This window comes from Capricornis sumatraensis, chromosome 22, assembly GCF_032405125.1.
Source record: "Capricornis sumatraensis isolate serow.1 chromosome 22, serow.2, whole genome shotgun sequence".
Taxonomy (NCBI): Eukaryota; Metazoa; Chordata; class Mammalia; order Artiodactyla; family Bovidae; genus Capricornis; species Capricornis sumatraensis.
In genome coordinates this window covers 13762560-13783745 of record NC_091090.1, presented here as the reverse complement: position 1 = coordinate 13783745, position 21186 = coordinate 13762560, and the positions used below count along the sequence as shown (strand labels likewise).

The window sequence follows — 21186 nt, the reverse complement described above, 5'->3', positions numbered from 1 at the left end:
TAAAATCCCTTAACACTGTGGATGAAATTAATCAACAGGCAGGAAGTCCACGAGGAAAAGACTAGCAAGGCAGAGACCCCCACCATTCTTAGCTGGGATCCTACTCACAGAAGGCAGTGGATCACAAATTCTTAACTGAGGAAAAGTAACACGAGACAGAAGGGATTCTTGGGTTCCCAAGAATGGGGAAGCCTTTGACCCAAGACAGGAATATAGTCATTGGGAATTTGCTATATGACACAGGGAGCTCAAACTGTGACCACCTAGAAGGGTGGGATGGAGTGGAAGGTGGGAGAGAGGTACAAGGAGGGGACATGTGTATACCTAAGGCTGATTCACGTTGATGTATGGCAGAAACCAACACAATATTGTAGAACAATTATTCCCCAATTAAAATACATAATTTTTTTAAATGAATCCTTTGAACCCTCCCGTTCTCCCTCCTTGGCAATGGCAGGGCTGTCACCTCTCCTCGGTGTGGGTCAGTGATGCGGGTGAAGCGGAGGTCACTCTGCTGCCAATTGGGGTTGACACTATAGCCCTGGAGCTGCCACAATTCAAAAGAAGCGTGGAAGGCCTTGGAGTGAATCTTGATGGTGATGGAGTTGACGATGATGAACATCCCCTCCACCACCTTCTCAGCAAAGCCATACTCACTACAACAAACAAGGCAGATCAATATTCAGGATCATGTGAGATTTTGGCATCAGCATACTCTTTTTTCTTTTTTGGTTGCACCATGCCTTGCAGGATCTTAGTTTCCTAACAAAGGGTTTGAACCCAGGCCCAGGCAGTTAAAAAGCTAAGTCCTAACCACTAGACCACCAGGGAATTCCCTATACATACTCTCTATAATAGAAGACTTAAGATAAGACTTTCAATAATGCCTGTCTTTAGATGCTAGAACTGTGGATGCTTTTTTTAAAGTTCTCTCCTCCCACTTCTGCTTTATATTTTTTAAATTTCTAAAATGTTTATGATGATACAGTACCCTTTCTGATGAGCTTTTTCTTTTTTAAGAATGGAATAAAAGAAAGAGTTGACCTGGAAACAATGTCCTTCTGGTTAGAAAGAATAAGTTGAAAAAAATATTTTCCAAGTCCACAAACTACCTGAATAAATATTTGACTATTGTCTCTGAGGAGAGATATTATCACTACAGAAAGGAAACAGTCAGTTTCAGTAATGTCTTCAAAGACAGAACATGTTCTGTGAAAGTGGTGAAAGAGGAAAGTACAGCCAGGTGAGCATGAGGTTTAACCCTGTGAAATCGAGTCAAGAACAGACCCACCTCAGCCTGTCAAGCCCACCCCAGAGAGCACAGCTGTACGTCACAGAGAGGCCCAAAACAGCAGGGGGAGAACTGAAGGCCATCCTTGAAGTCCTTCTAGACATGGAAAACACAGACACTCTTGACATGCAGGTAACACAGTTTTCATTATAACAGATAAAAAGGTCTGGGAATTATAAACTGAATACACACACATACACACACATATCTCTGCAATTTATATCACAAAGGGCTAATATCTCTAACGGATAAAGAGTTTCACAAAACTGAAAACAAAGAGACCAATAGCCCAATAAAAATGGGACAAAGTAGGAACAGTTCACAGAAAAATGAATGCAAATAGATATTAAACATAAAAAGATGTTCCACCTTACTCATACATCAAAACTGCACTGAGAGTCATTTGATTCAGGACAAAAATGACAGTGAAGTAGGGAAAATTCAATAACAGTGCATGGTCGGTTTGAGGCTACCCATAAAAAGAAAAAATAATGTTGACCTTCATCTTGCATCAAATGAACAAAAAACCAGTTTCAAGATTGATTGTAGATCTAAATGTGAAAGGTCAAATACTAAAGCTAGAAGAAAACATAGAATATCTTCACGCCTTGAGACAGGAAAAGATTCCTTAAATAAAACACAAAAAGCACTAACCATAAAGGGAAATAAAGACATATAGGACCACAGTAGAATTAATAATGTCTGATCAATAAAAAAATAGCATTAGGAGTGATAGCAAACTCCTAGTAGGAGAAGATATGTGTAATACATGTATGTAACCAAGGACTTGTTTCCAGAATATAAAAAGAACTTCTACAAATTAAAGAGAAAAATATAAATAACCCCCAAAATAAATGGGAAAAAACATCGATGCTTTATGAAAGAGGATATTTGAAAGTCTAATAACTCATCAAAAAATGCAAACTAAAAACAAAATCTGGCACAACTATTAGGTGGTTAGAATAAAAAGAGAGCAATACTAAGTGCTAGCAGATGGAACGCTTATGTACTGCTGGGGCAAAACTGGGCTAAGTTCTTTGGAAAACTGCTCAGCAGTGTGAGCTAAAACAGAACATATGCACAGCCTACGACCCTGCCACTCTACTGTGGACACGTACAAATCAGAAATGTGTACATATGTTCACCAAGAAGCATGTATAAGAATGTTGATAGCATTAACTATTCTCTTTTCTTTAGTTAAAAATTAAATTTTTAACTTACGTATAGAATAGATAATTCTTTGCAGGATACACATACAAGGTTTTGACAAATGCATACAGTCATGTATTAACTACCACACTCATGACAAAGGACAGTCCCATGTAGCAACAGTAGGCTAAATAGCCAGAAAGTAAAAACAAATGAAATGTCCATCTCCAACAGAAAAGATAATTGTGGCATGTAATGGAATATCATATAGTAATGAGGATTAATGAAAAATAACCACATGGATGACTTTTAAAAACATCATGCTGAGCTAAAAGTATGTAGATACAAATGACAACATATTATATTATTACATTTATATAAATTTTAAAATAGGGAAACTAATGTGTGAACTTCCAGATGTTCAAGCTGGTTATAGAAAAGGCAGAGGAACCAGAGATCAAATTGCCAACATCTGCTGGATCATCGAAAAAGCAAGAGAGTTCCAGAAAAACATCTATTTCCGCTTTATTGACTGTACTAAAGCCTTTGACTGTGTGGATCACAACAAACTGGAAAATTCTTAGATAGATAGGAATACTAGACCACCTTACCTGCCTCCTGAGAAACCTGTATGCAGGTCAAGAAGCAACAGTTAGAAGCAGACATAGAACAACAGACTGGTTCAAAACTGGGAAAGGAGTACCTCAAGGCTATATATTCTCACCCTGCTTATTTAACTTCTCTGCAGAGTACATCATGCAAAATGCCAGACTAGATGAAGCACAAGCTGGAATCAAGACTGCCAGGAGAAATATCAAAAACTTCACATATGCAGATGATACCACCGTTATGGCAGAAAGTGAAAAAGAACTTAAGAGCCTCTTGATGAAGATGAAAGAAGATAGTGAAAAAGCTGGCTTAAAAGACAACATTCAAAAAACTAAGATTATGGCATCTGGTTTTGTCACTTCAAGGCAAAGAGATGGGGAGAAAATGGAAACAGTGAGAGACTTTATTTTCTTGGACTCCAAAATCCCTGCGGACGGTGGGTACAACCATGAAATTAAAAGACACTTGCTCCTTGGGAAAAAAGCTATGACAAACCTAGACAGAGTATTAAAAAGCAGAGACATCACTTTGCCAACAAAGGTCTGTTTAGTCAAAGCTGTGGTTTTTCCAGTAGTCATATACAGATGTAAGACTTGGACCATAAAGAAAGCTGAGCGCCAAAGAACGGATGCTTTCCAACTGTGGTGTTGGAGAAGACTCTTGAGAGTCCCTTGGACTGCAAGGAGATCAAAAAAGTCAATCCTAAAGGAAATCAATCCTGAATATTCATTGGAGGGACTGATTCTGAAGCTGAAGCTCCAATACTTTGGCCACCTGATGGGAAGAGCCAACTCATTGGAAAAGACCCTGATGCTGGGAAAGATTGAGGACAGGAGGAGAAGGGGATGACAGAGGATGAGATGGTTGGACAGCATTACCAACTCAATGGACATGAGTTTGAGCAAACTCCAGGAGATAGTGAAGGACAGGAAAGCCTGGCTTGCTACAGTCCATGGGGTCAAAAAGAGTCGGACATGACTGAGTGACTGAACAATAACAACAAAGGTTTCCAGAAAACAAGAACTCAAAACATTGCTGGCAGTAAAACAAAACTATAAAATCCTTACAAAGGGATATTTAGCAATGTCTATCAAATGCATTTTCCCTTTGACCTAGCAGTCCCTCTCCCAGGAGTATATTCCAAAATATGCTAGCGAAAAAAAGTGGAAACAAATAAAATGTCTATCAACTGATGAATGGATAAGTAAAATGTGGTATATCCATACAACAGAATGTTGTTCAGCCATAAAAGGAATGAAGTACTCATATACACTACAACATAGCTGAACCTTGAAAACACTATGCTAAGAGAAAGACACCAATCTCCAATGACCACATAATGTGCTATTCCATCTATACAAAATGATCCGAGTAAACACAGAAAGTGCATGTATGGTGGCCTAAGGCTAAAAACAGTATGGAAAGGCAAAAAGATAGAACACTGGAAGATGAACTCCCCAGGTCGGTGGGTGTCCAATACGCTAATGGAGATCAGTGGAGAAATAACTCCAGAAAGAATGAAGAGACGGAGCCAAAGCAAAAACAACATTCAGCTGTGGACGTGACTGGTGATAGAAGGAAGGTCTGATGCTGTAAACAGCAATACTGCATAGGAACCTGGAATGTTTAGGTTTATGAATCAAGGCAAATTGGAAGTGGTCAAACAGGAGTTGGTAAGAGTGAAAATGGACATTTTAGGAATCAGCAAACTAAAATGGACTGGAATGGGTGAATTTAACTCAGATGACCATGATATCTACTACTGTGGGCAGGAATCCCTCAGAGGAAATGGAGCAGCCATCATGGTCAACAAAAGAGTCCAAAATGCAGTACTTGGATGCAATCTCAAAAATGACAGAATGATCTCTGTTCGTTTCCAAGGCAAACCATTCAGTATTACAGTAATCCAAGGCTATGCCCCAACCAGGAACACTGGAGAAGCTGAAGTTAAACGGTTCTATGAAGACTTATAAGACCTTTTAGAACTAACACCCGAAAAAGATGTCCCTTTCATTAGAGGGGACTGGAATGCAAAAGTAGGAAATCAAGAAACACCTGGAGTAACAGGCAAATTTGGCCTTGGAGTATAGAATGAAGCAGGCCAAAGGCTAATAGAGTTATGCCAAGAGAATGCACTGGTCATAGCAAACGCCCTCTTCCAACAACACAAGAGAAGGCTCTATACATGGACATCACCAGATGGCCAACACTGAAATCAGACTGATTATATTCTTTGCAGCCAAAGATGGAGAAGCTCTATACAGTCAGCAAAAACAAGACCGGAAGCTGACTGTGGCTCAGATCATGAACTCCTTATTGCCAAATTCAGACTGAAATTGAAGAAAGTAGGGAAAACCACTAGACCATTCAAGTATGACCTAAATCAAATCCAGAACCATTATACAGTGGAAGTGAGAAATAGATGGAAGGGACTAGATCTGATAGACAGAGTGCCTGATGAACTATGGACGGAGGTTTGTGACATTGTACAGGAGACAAGGATCAAGACCATCCCCATAGAAAAGAAATATAAAAAAGCAAAATGGCTGTCTGGGGAGGCCTTACAAATAGCTGTGAAAAGAAGAGAAGCAAAAAGCAAAGGAGAAAAGCAAAGATATAAACATCTGAATGCAGAGTTCCAAAGAATAACAAGGAGAGATAAGAAAGTCTTCCTCAGTGATCAATGCAAAGAAATAGAGGAAAACAATAGAATGAGAAAGACCAGAGGTCTCTTCAAGAAAATTAGTGATACCAGGGGAACATTTCAAGCAAAGATGGGCACAATAAAAGACAGAAACAGTATGGACCTAACAGAAGCAGAAGATATTAAGAAGAGGTGGCAAGAATACACAGAAGAACAGTACAAAAAAGATCTTAATGGCACAGATAATCATGATGGTGTGATCATTCCCCTAGAGCCAGACATCCTGGAATGTGAAGTCAAGTGGGCCTTAGGAAGCATCAACACAAACAAAGCTAGTGGAAGTGATGAAATTCCAGCTGAGCTATTTCAAATCCTGAAAGATGATACTGTGAAAGTGCTGCACTCAATATGCTAGCAAATTTGGAAAACTCAGCAGTGGCCACAGGACTGGAAAAGGTCAGTTTTCATTCCAATCCCAAAGAAAGGCAATGCCAAAGAATGCTCAGACTACCACACAATTACACTCATTTCACACGCTAGTAAAGTAATGATCAAAATTCTCCAAGCCAGGCTTCAGCAATACATGAACCGCGAACTTCCAGATATTCAAGCTGGTTTTAGAAAAGGCAGAGGAACCTGAGATCAAATTGCCAACATCCACTGGATCATCGAAAAAGCAAGAGAGTTCCAGAAAAACATCTATTTCTGCTTTATTGACTATACCAAAGGTTTTGACTGTGTGTACCACAATAAACTGTGGAAAATTCTGACAGAGATGGGAATACCAGACCACCTGAGCTGCCTCTTGAGAAACCTATATGCAGGTCAGGAAGCAACAGTTAGAACTGGACATGGAACAACAGACTGGTTCCAAATAGGAAAAGGAGTACGTCAAGGCTGTATATTGTCCCCCTGCTTATTTAACTTACATGCAGAGTGCTAAGTCACTTTAGTCATGTCCGACTCTATGCGACCCCACAGACAGCAGCCCACCAGGCTCCCCCGTCCCCGAAATTCTCCAGGCAAGAACAATGGAGTGGGTTGCCATTTCCTTCTCCAATGCATGAGAGTGAAAAGTGAAAGTGCAGTCGCTCAGTCGTGTCCGACTCAGCGACCTCATGGACTGCAGCCTACCAGGCTCCTCTGTCCATGGGATTTTCCAGGCAAGAGTGCTGGAGTGGGGTGCCATTGCCTTCTCCGATATGCAGAGTACATCATGAGAAACGCTGGGCTGGAAGAAGCACAAGCTGGAAACAAGATTGCCTGGAGAAATATCAGTAACCTCAGATATGCAGATGACACCACCCTTATGGCAGAAAGTGAAGAAGAACTAAAGAGCTTCTTGATGAAAGTGAAAGAGGAGAGAGAAAAAGCTGGCTTAAAGCTCAACATTCAGAAAACTAATATCATGGCATCCAGTCCATCACCAAATGCAAATAGATGGGGAAACAGTGGAAACAGTGGCTGATTTTAGTTTTGGGGGCTCCAAAATCACTGCAGATGGTGACTGCAGCCATGACATTAAAAGACGCTTACTCCTTGGAACGAAAGTTATGACCAACCTAGACAGCATATTCAAAAGCAGAGACATTACTCTGCCAACAAAGGTCCATCTAGTCAAGGCTATGGTTTTTCCAACAGTCATGTATGAATGTGAGAGTTGGACTATAAAGAAAGCTGAGTGCCAAAAAATTGATGATTTTGAACTGCGGTGTTGGAGAAGACTCTTGAGAGTCCCTTGGACTGCAAGGAGATCCAACCAGTCCATCCTAAAGGAGATCAGTCCTGAGTGTTCACTGGAAGGACTGATGTTGAAGCTAAAACTCCAATACTTTGGCAACCTGATAGAAAGAATTAACTCACTGGGAAAGACCCTGATTTGGGGAAAGACTGAAGGCAGGAGAAGAAGGGGATGACAGAGAATGAGACGGTTGAATGGCATCACCAACTCAATGGACATGAATTTGAATAAGCTCCAAGAGCTGGTGATAGATAGGGAAGCCTGGCGTGCTGCAGTCCATGGCATCGCAAAGAGTTGGACACAACCGAGTGACTGAAATGAACTAATTAATAGAGAACTGGCTATATAAACTATGATGCCCCTATAAAATATACTGAGTATTTTGCAGGTGCAAAAAGGAATAAGAAGCATCTCCTTATATACATCTATGAAGTGATCTCCAGGATATATTTTTAAAAGAAAAAGGCAATGTGGAAAGTGTTTATGGTATGTTAAATTTTGTGTAAAAAATGGAGTAGGGACGATAGAAACATACATACATATAACATACCTTGTTTTATAGTTTTAACTTTGGAACTGTGTAATTTTACATAGTTTAAAAACTAAATTAAAAACATTTAAAAAATGTAAAACCAACTGATATAAAACTCTTAGAAGATAGCATAAGAGAAAACCTAGATGATACTGGGTGTAGCAATTACATTTTTGATACAACAGCAAAGGCACAATTCATGAAAGAAATAACAGCTACACTGGACTTCATTAAAGTTTCAAAATCTGCTCTGTGAAAGGCAATGTCAAGAGAATAAGACCACTCATAGACTAGAATATATCTGCAAAAAGACACATCTGATAAAAGACTGTTATCCGAAATATACAAAGAACTGTTAAGACTCAACAATAAGAAGACAACCCAATTAAAAAATAGGCCAAAGACCTTCATAGATACCTTACAAAAGACATACAGATGGCAAAGAAGCATATGTCTTATAAGCTCTACATCATATGTTATTAGGGAAATGGAAATTAGAACAACAGTGAGATTCCACTAGACACCTATTAGAATGACCAAAATCCAAATTGCTGACAACACCAAATGCGGAGAATTCCATGGACAGAGAAGCCTAGCAAGCTACTGTCCATGGGGTTGCAAAGAGTCAGACACAGCCGAGCGACTTTCATTAATTACTAACCCAAACGCTGACAAGGATATGGAACAGCAGGAACTCTCATTCACTGCTAGTAGTAATGTAAAATGGGAAGTCACTTTGGGAAGACAGTTCTGCGGTTTCTTCCAAGACTGAACATACTCTTACCATATGATCCAGTAATCACGCTCCTTCATATACACTCAAAGGAATTTAAAAGTTAAAGTCCACACATGGACATTTATAGCAGCTTTATTCATAACTGCCAAAATTATGGAAACAAACAGCCAAGATGCTGTAACTATTAAATGGATAAACTGTGGTACATCCAGACAATGAATATTTTTTAGCACTAAAAATAAATGAGCCACAGAGTCATAAAAGACATGGAGGAAACTTAAATGCATATTATTAAGTGAAAGAAGGCAATCTAAAGAGATGGAATCATCATGGAAAAGGAAAAACTATGGCATAGTGAAGAGACCAGTGGTTGCCAGAGGTTGGGGCAGGGAGAAGGATGACTAAGTGCAGCACAGGGGATTTTTAGGGCAGCGAAAATACACTGTATGATACTGTAACAGTGAATGTATGTCATTATACACTTGTCCAAACCTATAGAATGTCCCACCAAGGGTGAGCCTCAATGTAAAGTATGAAGTCTGTGTGATCATGATGGGTCAGTGTAAGTTCATCTATCATAATAAATATACCACTCTGGGTGGCGGATGTCAATGATGGGGGAGGCTCTGCGTGTGTTGAGAGCAGGGGGTATTCGGGAAATCTCCGTTCCTTCCTCTTAGTACTACTGTTCACACCTAAAACTGCTCTAAAAAATCTGTCCTAAAAAAATGAACTCCTCTGTATGTCAAGTTGGTACCCAACCGTACAAAGAATGTTATGATATTGCTTCTGTTTTATATTCTGGTTTTTCGGCTGCGAGGCAGGAGGGATCTTAGCTCCCCCACCAGGGGTCACACCCACACTCCGTGCACTGGAAGCACCACCAGACAAGTCCCTCAAGTAATTTTAAAGCACAGTGTTTTGACTATATATCTCTAATAGAATATATCATACGGTTAAAGCAAATATATGGGAATTCCCTGGTGATCCAGTGGTTAGGATTCTGCACTCTTAATGCTGAAGGCCTGAGTTCGATCCCTGGTTGGGGAACTGAGATCCCATAAGCCGTGCAGTGTGGCCAAAAATTAAAAAACATGTATACACACACACAAAAGGCTACTGCATTCAGTAGTCTTACTGGTAGTTATACTAGTCTTTGTTATTTTTGAAACTATTAAAAAGTGAATTATTTATTATAAAATGTTGTTAGGAACCAACATTTAGCATATGAACAAAAATGCAAATATTTCTGGTTCAAGATGGCAGAGTAGAAGGACATGTGCTCACCTCCTCTTGTGAGGGCACCAAAATCACAACCAACTGTTGAGTAACTATCAACAGGACACTGGAAACTACCAAAAATGATACCCCACATTCAAAGACAAGGAGCCACAGTGAGATGGCAGGAGGGGCACAATCATGATGAAGTCAAATCCCATACCCTCTGGGTGGATGACCCACAAACTGGAGAACAATAACACCAAAGAAGTTCTCAACCCCATGTCGGGCTTCCCAGCCAATTCCCAGCCAAAGGGACTGCCGATTCCCAGATTCCCCAGGGAATCTGCCTTGAAGGCCAGTAGGATTGGATTACAAGACTTCCACAAGACTGGGGAAACAAGAGGCTTAGAGGGCACAAACAAACTTTTCCGGCATACCAAGACTCAGAGGAAAGGAGCTAGTGTCGGAGGGTCTCCTGTGGAGGAGGGGTGGCTCAGGAGGGGCTCACCACAGGGAAGGGGGCACCCAGCCTGGAAGGTCCTCCTTGGGGTATACCCTCTTGGAGGTCGCCAGCACCCAACCATAGACCTAGAGAGTTGGGTCGCCTTAGGCCAAAAAAATACCAGGGAGAGAGCATAATCCCACCCACCAGCAGATAACTGGGTTAAAGCTTTACTGAGCAAGGCCCTGCTCACCAGAGCAAGACCCAGTTTCTCCCACCACCAATCCCTCCCCCGAGGAACCTTATACAAGCCTCTTAGCCTCCTCTATCAGGAGCCAGACAGAAGCAAGAAGAACCACAGTCCCAAAGCGACTAAAACAAAAACCACATTACAGAAACTTAACCACCATGAAAAAGCAGAAAGTTATGTCCCAAATGAAGGGATAAGATAAAACCCCAGAAAAACAATTCAATGAAGTGAAGATAGGCAACCTTCCAGAAAAAGAATTCAGAAAAATGATAGTGAAGATCATTCAAGATCTCAGAAAAAGAATGGAGGCAAAGATTGAGAATATGCAAGAAATGTTTACCAAAGACTCAGAAGAACTAAAGAACAAACAGAGATGAATAATACACTAGAAGGAATCCATAGCAGAATAACTGGGACAGAAGAATGGATAGGGCTTCCCTAATAGCTCAGTTGGTAAAGAATCCACCTTCAATGCAGGAGATCCCAGTTCGATTCCTGGGTTGGGAAGATCTGCTGAAGAAGGGACAGGCTACCCACCCCAGTATTCTTGGGCTTCCCCTTATGGCTCAGCTGGTAAAGAATCTACCCGCAATGCAGGAGACCTGGGTTCGATCCCTGGGTTGGGAAGATCCCCTGGAGAAAGGAAAGGCTACCCACTCCAGTTTTCTGGCCTGGAGAATTCCATGGACTGTAAAGTCCATGGGGTCGCAAAGAGTTGGACACAACTGAGTGATTTTAACTTTAACTTTCAAGAATGGATAAATGACCTGGGGGACAGAATGGCAAAAGTCACTGCTACAGAACAGAATATAGAAAAAAGAATGAAAAGAAATGAAGACAGCCTAAGAGACCTCTGTGACAACAATAAACACACTAACATTTGCATTGTAGGGGTCCCAGAAGGAGAAGAGAGAAAGGACCTGAGAAAATATTTGAAGAGATAATAGCTGAAAACTTCCCTAACATGGGAAAGGAAATAGTCAACCAAGTCTAGGAAGCACAGACAGCCTCAGGCAGGGTAAACCTAAGAAGGAACACATTGGGACACATAATAATCAAACTTACAAAAATTAAAGACAGAGCTGTGCTTAGTCGCTCAGTCGTGTCCAACTCTTTGCTACCCCATGGACTGTAGCTTGTGAGGCTCCTCTAACCCAGGGGATTCTCCAGGCAAGAATACTGGAGGGGGTTGTCATGCCCTCCTCCAGGGGATCTTCCCAACCCAGGGATCGAACACTGGTCTCCCGCATTGCAGGCGGATTCTTTACATCTGAGCCACCAGGGAAGCCCTAAAAAATATTAAAAGCAACGAGGGAAAAGGAAGGGAACTCCCACCAGGGTATAAGCTGATTTCTCAACAGAAACTCTACAAGCAAGAGAATGGCATGATATATTAAAAGTGATGAAAGGGAAGAAGCTAAACCAAGAATACTTTATGAAGCAAGAATCTCCTTCAGATTTGATGGAGAAATCAAAAGCTTTCCAGACAAGCAAAAGTTAAGAGAATTTAGCACCACCAAACCAGCTTTACAACAAATGCTAAAGGAACTTCTCTAGGCAGGAAACAAGAGAAAATAAACCCAAAACAATTAAGAAAATGGTAATAGGATCATATATATGGATAATTACCTTAAATGTAAATTGATTAAATGCCCTAATCAAAAGACATAGACAAGGTGAGCAGATGAAAACAGGTGGATGTATACATTTTCACTTATCACATCACTCTGCCTGACCCCCCCCAAATTGTATGTAATTATTTTATATTGTTAGGTTAATCATGTTGCCATTATGGCTTGCAATTGTAATTGTCTTTTATTTTTTGTCTGGCTATTGATTATGAAAATTGATAAACATCTTTCACTACTGTGATTACTCACAATGCCATTGTATCATGATTGGTCAACAGAAAAATAATAGAATTCTGTATCACTAAAACTACCATTTAATAGAAGATCCTGGAATACTTTTTAAAATTCATATGCATACCAGAATTATCTTGGAATTTTTTGAAAAATACAAATGTCCAGGTATTGCTTTTTTTTCCCACCGGAGTTCCAGATATGTTTCTAATGAGCAGCCACGTTTAAAAACAACTGGACTATATGAAGAACTTTTATCTAGTTTGTTTCACTTTTTCTATTTCATATTCAGTACTCCCATTTCATTTAGTTTGTTTTCCAATTTCTTCATCTCTTTTTTTTTAATATTCTTTCTCAAGCCTTTATCAAGCATAGTAGAAAAGTTCTTATATACTTTTATATACATAATATGTATAACATATATATTTTAGAAAAACTTGTAAATTTTTGCCTAACTAAAAAATTTAAGACATTTTGATTCTACTTGTTTGACTTAGTATGAATAGAATGCTATTTTTCTCATCTAAAAAAATAGATATGCAACAAGCAACAAAGGTTACTGTGTAGCACAGGGAACTATAGTCAATATCTTATAATAACTTATAATGGAAAATAATTTCAGAAATCATATATGTGTATATGTGTAACTGAATCACTCACAAAAAAATAATTCTACTGTTTGAAATTTAGCAATGTTTATCTTTTTGCCAGCTCTTCTAAATGTCCTATGGACATCTAATAATGAAATATGAAATATAAATTTCAAATATATTCATATAGGATATAGAAATAATATAAACTAATATAAATAGAAATCTATTATATTTAAATTATTAATGACATCATTCAAGATGTTCCTATTTCTTATTTTTTATGTACTTGATAAAATATTCTCAGAAAAATGTTAACATGTCTCACTATGATTATATATTTTTTCTTTCCCTTATATTTCTTCTGATTTTTGCTTTGTTTCTTTGTTGTTAGGTGTCTAATGGTTTATGATGTCTATGTTCTATTTTTGCATTTTTAAAATTAATTTATTTTTAAGTGAAACAAAGATGAATATTTTTAATGACAAAGAAGATAAACATCATAAACCATTAGACACCTAACAACAAAGAAACAAAGCAAAAATCAGAAAAATGCAAATAGTAAATCTAAAAAGTTACTCAAAATCCTCTTTTTTCAATTTGAGAAATTCAAGATATTATTATGAATTATTTATCTTTCTTAAAAAATACTTTTTCCCTAGAACTGAAAAGGCTTTAAAGCAGTCACGACCCAATGAATACAATTCTGCCCATACTATTGTCTCTAACTAAATATTCATAACATTTCTCACTAAAATGAATCAGGTTCCTTGGAGAAATATCTGATTCCAGGTCTGAGGTAAGGATAAAAGAGAAGAGAATAAGAGAAGCCTGATTTGTTCTGTAGAAAAACAGAAAGATTACTGGGATCTTGTCCAAAGGACACAGGTGATATTGAAAGGCTCTCACTGGCCACAGACGGGGACAGATGACCATCAGAAAGAATCATGACTGGAATGGTGTTGCGCAAAGGCATTGTGTACTTGACAGTACACAACAAATACATCTTATAAGGAAACATAGACATAGGATGTAAAAAATGTAAAAGCACATAAAAAATGAACAATGAATGTAAAATAGTAAATCAACCAGGAAATGTTCAACAGTTTGTTAAAAAGTTAAATCCTCACCTACCATTCCATCCAACTATTCCGTTCCTAGGCATTTAGCCAAGAGAGAGAAAAGCACACGACCTCACAGCAACTTGTATATGAGTTTTTATAGCAGCATTATTTGCAATAGCCAAAAACTGGAAATAAAATGAACATTAACAAGTGAATAGATAACAAGTTGTGATCTACTTACACATGGAATATTACTCAATAATTAAAAGAATGAACTGGGCTTCCCTGGTGGCTCAGTGGTAAGGAATCTGCCTGCCAGTGCAGGAGACAAGGGTTTGATCCCCTATCCGGGAAGATCCCACATGCCGTAGAGCACAGCAATAAAGCCCCAGCACGGCCATATATACTAAATAAATAAACTAAATAGAATAAATAAAAGGAATGAACTATCAACAAACTTAACAGCATGGATAAATCTCAAAATAATTATACTGAATAAAAGAAGCCACTAAAAACTAGTACATACTTCACGATTTCACTTAGAAAACATTATAGAAATGCAAACCAATCTATACTGACAGAAAGTCATTGCCTGGGGATGGAAGGGGAAAGGGCAGGGAGATCAACAATAGGTTTGAGGGAATGGATATGTTATTATCTTGACTATGCTGATGGTTGCATGTACATATACATACATCCAAACTTACCAAATTGTAGACTTTATATATGTACAGTCTATTCTCCCTCAATTACACCTTAATAACGATGTAAAACATAAATGGATTCAAAATGATAAACTGCCTTCACTCTTCCCCACCCAAAAGAAATCTCTTCAGAGATTATTAGGGTGTCAACTCATAAATCTTAAATTTGCTAAATAAAGGTAAAGAATTCAGTATTTATCCTGATATTCCTGTATAAACTGTATTTCAAAGTAATCAAATATTAATAGTTAGTGAAAGAAAGTTCTCTGTAAAGTTTTCTCTACAGAAAATCACAACTAATAAATGCAACAGGAAAAAAGAGCTATAAAATTTCTATTTTCCATCTTATACTGAAATAATAGATCTACAGACAACTATCATCAGTGGTTCCTAAACCACAAGGTGAGAGGTAGATGAGGAACTTTTCACAATTGACAAGTCAGGCCAACATCATCTGAATCCACTGGTTAACCTTAACCAAAGGAATATTATGCACCTCCCATTATTTACAGTCGGAAATACATGGTACCATTCATGAAGTATTCTTACCAAGAAAGCGAACAAATGAATCAAATCAAGTCTTTAACTACCAAATTAAACATCTTAAATAATACCTCGAGGATCCAATCAGCCAAAACACAAAATATGGGAAATTCTTTAGCAGAAATAATCCAGTTTCTACAAAGAATAAATTACATATAAAAAAAGTGTGGGATTGGGGATTAAAATTACAGAGCTTTATTTTTTAAGGTTTTTCCTCTTTTTTAAAAAAATGCTCTGTTTGGGTTTTTTTGGCTGTGCTGGGTCTCTGCTGCTGCGCATGGACTTGCTCTAGCTGCAGTGAGCAGGAGCTACTCTCCAGTCGCACTGCACAGGCTTCTCATTGCTGTGGCTCCTATTATTGCACAGCAAGGGCTCCAGGCTCATGGGCTTCAGGAGTCTTGGTGCACAGGCTAAGTTGCCCTGTGTCATGTGAAATCTTCCTGGACCAGGGATCAAACCTGTGTCCACTGCATTGGCAGGTAGATTCTTAACCACCAGACCACCAGGGAAACCCTTAAAGAGCTTTAAAAAGCAATATTCCCAAATATGAGGTATGGAGCTCTTTGCAGCCAAACTGAACTGTCAAAAAAAATATTTTAGACACAACTCAGGAAAATTAAATATGAAATAAGTGTTAGATGATATTAAGGAATCCCTAAGAATTCTATTAATTGTGATAACAGTATTGTGGAGTCTTTTTCTTTCTTCTCAATCTTTGTTAATGACATAATATAGAAGTATTTACAGATGGAATCCTATGGTATCTGGGATTTGCTTTCAAGTATTACAGCGTGTGCATACACACACACTCACAAGGCGGCAGAAGAAAGGTAGAAAAAGAACAGTAAATTGTTGATAATTGTGAAAGTTAGATCTTGGGTGGATGGGGGCTCATTACACTATTCTCTCATTATACTATTTAGTGTATGTCTGAAAATTTCCATAATGAAAAGTTTCTAATTTTTAATTAAAAGGTGATCTGGATCCATTGATACATTGGAAATAATAGGACCCAAAGCAACTAACCTCTGTCCTGAAGCGAGGGCAATGGGAGACTGTCCATTGGGCGGCCGAGGCTCCTCACAGGTCTTCATCTCCACCTCTACCTTATCCAGACACTGAAATAAAAGCCATGGAGACCTAAGCATCTGCACGAAGCCCCACACAGCACAGGCTGTCTTATCCGTCTCTGAGCTCCAGCACCCAGCTGAGTGCTGTGTCCATGGTGGACCAACAATAAATGTTATTCAAATGAATGAACAGACAAAGTAAAATACAAAGAGAGGCCTCATCTTCCCCCTTCCATTTCTATTAACAGCAGAACTCCATGACAAGCATGGGATTAGCTCACAGAAATGAAAACATAAGTCCAAGTTATAGAGATATTACTATTCCTGGGGATTCCAGTCCTTGGGAGATATATATATATATCAGTTCCCCAAGGGCTTTTAGCTGAGAATCACCCAATAGTCAACATGAATAAATTTCTAATAATTCCTCCAACAGAAATCCAAAGGAAATGTAAAGATAGAAGCTGGACAGCCAAACTTGTCATAAAAAATAAAATTCAAAGTAAAACCAACTCAGGACTTGTGTCTCAGAGTTACTTGCTCTACTGCACAGCAGTTCTAGAAAAAACACAGACAACAGTCACCCCATCTCACATAGGAGCTCACAAGCCAGATGGAAGCACCCACACTCCCAGAAGGGACAGCCTATCAAACTCCTCCCCATCTTCTCTCAGCTCCTTTAAAACCTTACCCCCACCTCCCCCATTTGATTACTTGCAATCAAGAAAGGCCATTACCAAGCAAATTGGGTGTGTCTTCAACTTTGTCCACTGGATCTGAAAGAGGAAAGCAAAGACTCAGGGCTATGGGAGGTACCCCTCATGAGGGCAGGCCTGCTGGCCAAAGAGAGCAGCAGCCTTCTGACCGCATTCTCACCCGGATCGAGGCCCTGTTGCAGTAGACCCGAGTGATGGCTAGCCAGGTGGGGAGCTCCAGCACATTCTGTAGAACCTCTTCATCCAGCTCCAGATTGGTCAGCTGACCCTCCCCTTTCAGGGTGCTCAAATTGATTTTGTCCGGGGAAAGATTTTTAGTGAACCTGAAAAGAGTGATGGTAAGCAGCTATTATTTCCATGGAAATCGGCAAATGAGCATTATAACCAAATAATACGTCTCGATATGGAGAAATGAGAAAGTTAAAGAACAAATGTGGACTAACAACCATACTATCTCCAGACAGTGAACTCAAGAACCTACGATAACAATTCTGGAGAGACTGTTAGAGCCTTTGATATAATTCCCATACAAAACCAGAACAACCAGATAGCAGCTTAACAGCTCATGGTTTAGTTGATAAGTTGTGTCTGACTCTTCTTGCGACCCCATGGACTGCAGCCTGCCAGGCTCCTCTGTCCATAGAACTTCCCAGGCTAGAATACTGGAGTGGGTTGCCATTTCCTTCTCCAGGGGATCTTCCTAACCCAGGGATCAAACCTGGACCTCCGTGATTGCAGGCATTCTTTACCAACTGAGCCACCAGGGAAGCCCTTGAATAACATTAAAAACAAAACTATAAGATAAAGCATCCTCATAAACCCCCATATACAAGCAGGAGGGGAAAAACATTAACAGCCATAAGACATGAGTGCTATAAGTAGTTGTGCAGATCATCAAAGAGGAAAACAATAGGGTACCAGAGAAATCAGAGAACAGAAGGACCCCAGGATGACCACGTACTCACCGAAGAGCAATGTGGACCAATTTGAGAAAAGCAATGGAAGCTGGAGGGGTTTGGGCAAAAGGCCCAAATGAGCCGAAGCAATCTAACCCTATAAACTCATGGAATTCACCAAGGCTCCTTCCTAAGATGGGTCCCCACACTGAGAAAAACTTCTGGGAGAGGAATCCAAACTAAGCAAGACAGAAATGAAGAAAACAGATAGTCCAAATAAAAGTTGGGCAGGGGGTCAGTGGGTTGGGGGGGTAACAGACCAGGAGGTATCAGAAAGCAAGCCATTATATTTTTAAACTCTATTTGAAACAACAGAAGAGGGAATTCTATGAGGTTAGGATATAAAACAGTAACAGATTACTTACTGGCTTGTTAAGTAGGGCAAAGCAAAACTCCAGATCCTTACATATACCTTTACTGATGTGAAAAAAGAACACAACCATTTAGGGCCTTGCCAAAGGGACTGAACCTGAATGTCATCACACCACTGGGTCCTGTTGCTCATTTGCAGGAAATACAAAGGAAGACTGCTGAACTGTACCCTAAGTGTGCAATCAGCAGAATCCAGGGCATGGGAAACTCTACACATCAAGGGGCCTGCTGCTGCTGCTATGTCGTTTCAGTAGTGTCCGACTCTGTGCGACCCCATGGACTGCAGCCTACCAGGCTCCTCCGTCCATGGGATTTTCCAGGCAAGAGCACTGGAGTGGGGTGCCATCACCTCCTCCGTCAAGGGGCCTGGACATAAACAATTCACACAGGCCTGTCCTCTCACTGTCTCACACTGCATCCCTTCACATCCTGCCGACGACACCAATTGTATTGCCTATCCTGTTCCTGATGCCAAATGTCTTGCTGTTCACACTGTTCACTGAACCCAGGGCAGGCAAGGCACAAGCTAAGAGGCTGGAAGAAGACTCAAGGAGCTGTAGGAACTGCAGACACGTTTATTCTCTCCTGACTGGCATGGCAGCCATAACGCAGCCTCTCTCCTGGCTGACGCAGCAGCAGTAGCAGCAGCCACAACATAACCATAACGTAGCCATAACATAACTTCATATAATGTTTAACTATGATGCCGCTCCAATGTAGAAGCAGTGCAGCGGCAGCCAGGGCTCTCCTGGCGGGGCTCATACAGGCTACCGCATCAAGTAGCCCGTGACCAAGCGAGTACCTCGTGACCTGCATGCGCAGCGCCGTAAGTGGCCTCAGCTGTTACACAGCCCTGCGGAGTCACTGTTTGCAGCACACGGGGTGAGAGGCGTGAGAGCGTGGGGCCAGAGAGCCTGACCAGCGCCATCCTGTTAACTGCCCCACACACGCTGTCTCCAGCCCTCGCGCCTATGCTCTCACCACCCACCCCTCTTCCTGGAGCACCTTCACCATGATTTGCCATTGAAGACTCAACTCTGACTTCTCACTGAGACCTTCTTTCCTTAACTGCTTCAAAGTTAAACTTCACGTTAAACTCGTACCTTCTACGTCCCTGGAATCTGTAACACACATTTAGGTCATCATCAGAGAGGGTCTTGGGTGTTCTCTCATTTTCCCATATGTAACCACTGCTATGCAGTTACGTGTTAAGCCCTGTGAGGTCAGGGCTGAGTGTTAGCCACCCCTCCTGATAACATGGTTACCTGACAGAAGACCAGGTTCCTGGATACCTTGTAGCCAACTGCCCTGCTGACTGACTGCTCCCAGCTCCCTTCTCTCATCTGTTGGCTGGATCAACCTCAGGCCAGGTCCTCCCAGCATAAGCCCTGTATGACCAACTGTCTAACGAATCCCACCTGTGTAAGTTCTCACTGCTGTTGCCTCTCACACTTTTCTAGCCAACAATGAATTCCACTTCTCCCTCCATCTGTAACTGTACTTAGCCCTTGCACATATTAGATGCTAATAGTTGAATAGAGTTATATGTTGTATACCAACTTTTTTTCCCACACACATCCTTTCTGTTCTATTAAGCAGTGTTTCAGCGTTTTTAGTTTCCCTTGAACCCTAAAATCATGACTGGCAAGAGTTTTATCTCTACACTTTTGTTTCATGGTGACTAACATGGTACTATGTAAAAGGGCTCTGTAACAGTTTTTTAAATGATAGTAAAAAAAATTAGAAGTTTAAAAACACACAGTACTGTATGATATTAAGAGACACATAGAAATGCACTCGCATGACAACAACAAATTCTGGAAAGTGCCTGCCTGGGACATGGGGAGGGGTCCACAGGAAGGGTCGCCTGTATGGTCAGCGCTTATTTCTCAAGTTGGGAGGTAACTGCATGGCTCCTCACTATATTACTGTTTATACCTTTCTGTATGGCAAATATTTTACAATAAATCTACCTAAGATTTCTAGCAGTGACCTACTGTATATATATACTGTTGGGAGAGCTACTCCTCCATGGGTCTCTCACATTCCTGCATGTCTTGTTGGGTAAGAAAAACACAAAACCCATGACCCTGCCCACTCCTCACCCAAGCCCCTTCTCAGGGTTGTGTTAGGAGAGAGCAGCTTTGAGGGATGATGCGATGTTCCTCTCCAGTACAAAGGACGGGCTTGCTTACTATGTACTACGAAAGCAATGTATTCCCCAAACTCAGGGCCCCACTGCCATAGCGCACGCACAGGCATCCAGCTGGGCCCGTTCATACCACTCCCGTGGCACCTGCGGGGCACAAGGGGAGCCAGTGCAAGCCTACGTTTACACTGCTTGCAGGGCCGTGACCAATAAAGTCCTTTCTCTCTGGCCCAGAAGTCTTGTGCTCGGCCAGAAACCATGGACCGCGGTGGGCTATTAGCATCTAAACAGGGGGAAATAAAATCCTAGCCCTTTACACACACTTTTACTGACTTTAATTCGTAAAAAAAAATTTAATCAACAGTTACTGAGTATGAATCTATATTATTCTCTGAACTAAAAAAATAAGTTTTCTATTATGACTCCTGTTCTCTGAAAACTAACTTGCCACAGAGGGAAAGAGAATTCCTCTTTTCCTATAAAGCATGGCCACCTACGAGGAAACAGGACTGGGTGTGAAAGAGAAAAAGAGAACAATTCAAAGT

At 40.4% G+C, this 21186-nt stretch overlaps 1 protein-coding gene across 1 annotated transcript in view; it reads right to left on the bottom strand.

Moving 5' to 3' along the window:
- BLTP3A (bridge-like lipid transfer protein family member 3A) overlaps nucleotides 1-19420 on the bottom strand; it is a 49341-nt gene extending 29921 nt beyond the window's left edge. Inside the window, exons 1-6 of the mRNA XM_068961006.1 lie at nucleotides 19295-19420; nucleotides 18130-18299; nucleotides 17325-17487; nucleotides 17186-17224; nucleotides 16405-16496; nucleotides 467-656 (exon numbers count right to left, since the gene is read on the bottom strand). Of these exons, the coding sequence (XP_068817107.1) occupies nucleotides 467-656; nucleotides 16405-16496; nucleotides 17186-17224; nucleotides 17325-17487; nucleotides 18130-18299; nucleotides 19295-19420 (780 nt within the window). The remainder of the gene's footprint in view (nucleotides 1-466; nucleotides 657-16404; nucleotides 16497-17185; nucleotides 17225-17324; nucleotides 17488-18129; nucleotides 18300-19294) is intronic.
- Nucleotides 19421-21186: the final 1766 nt, after the last annotated feature.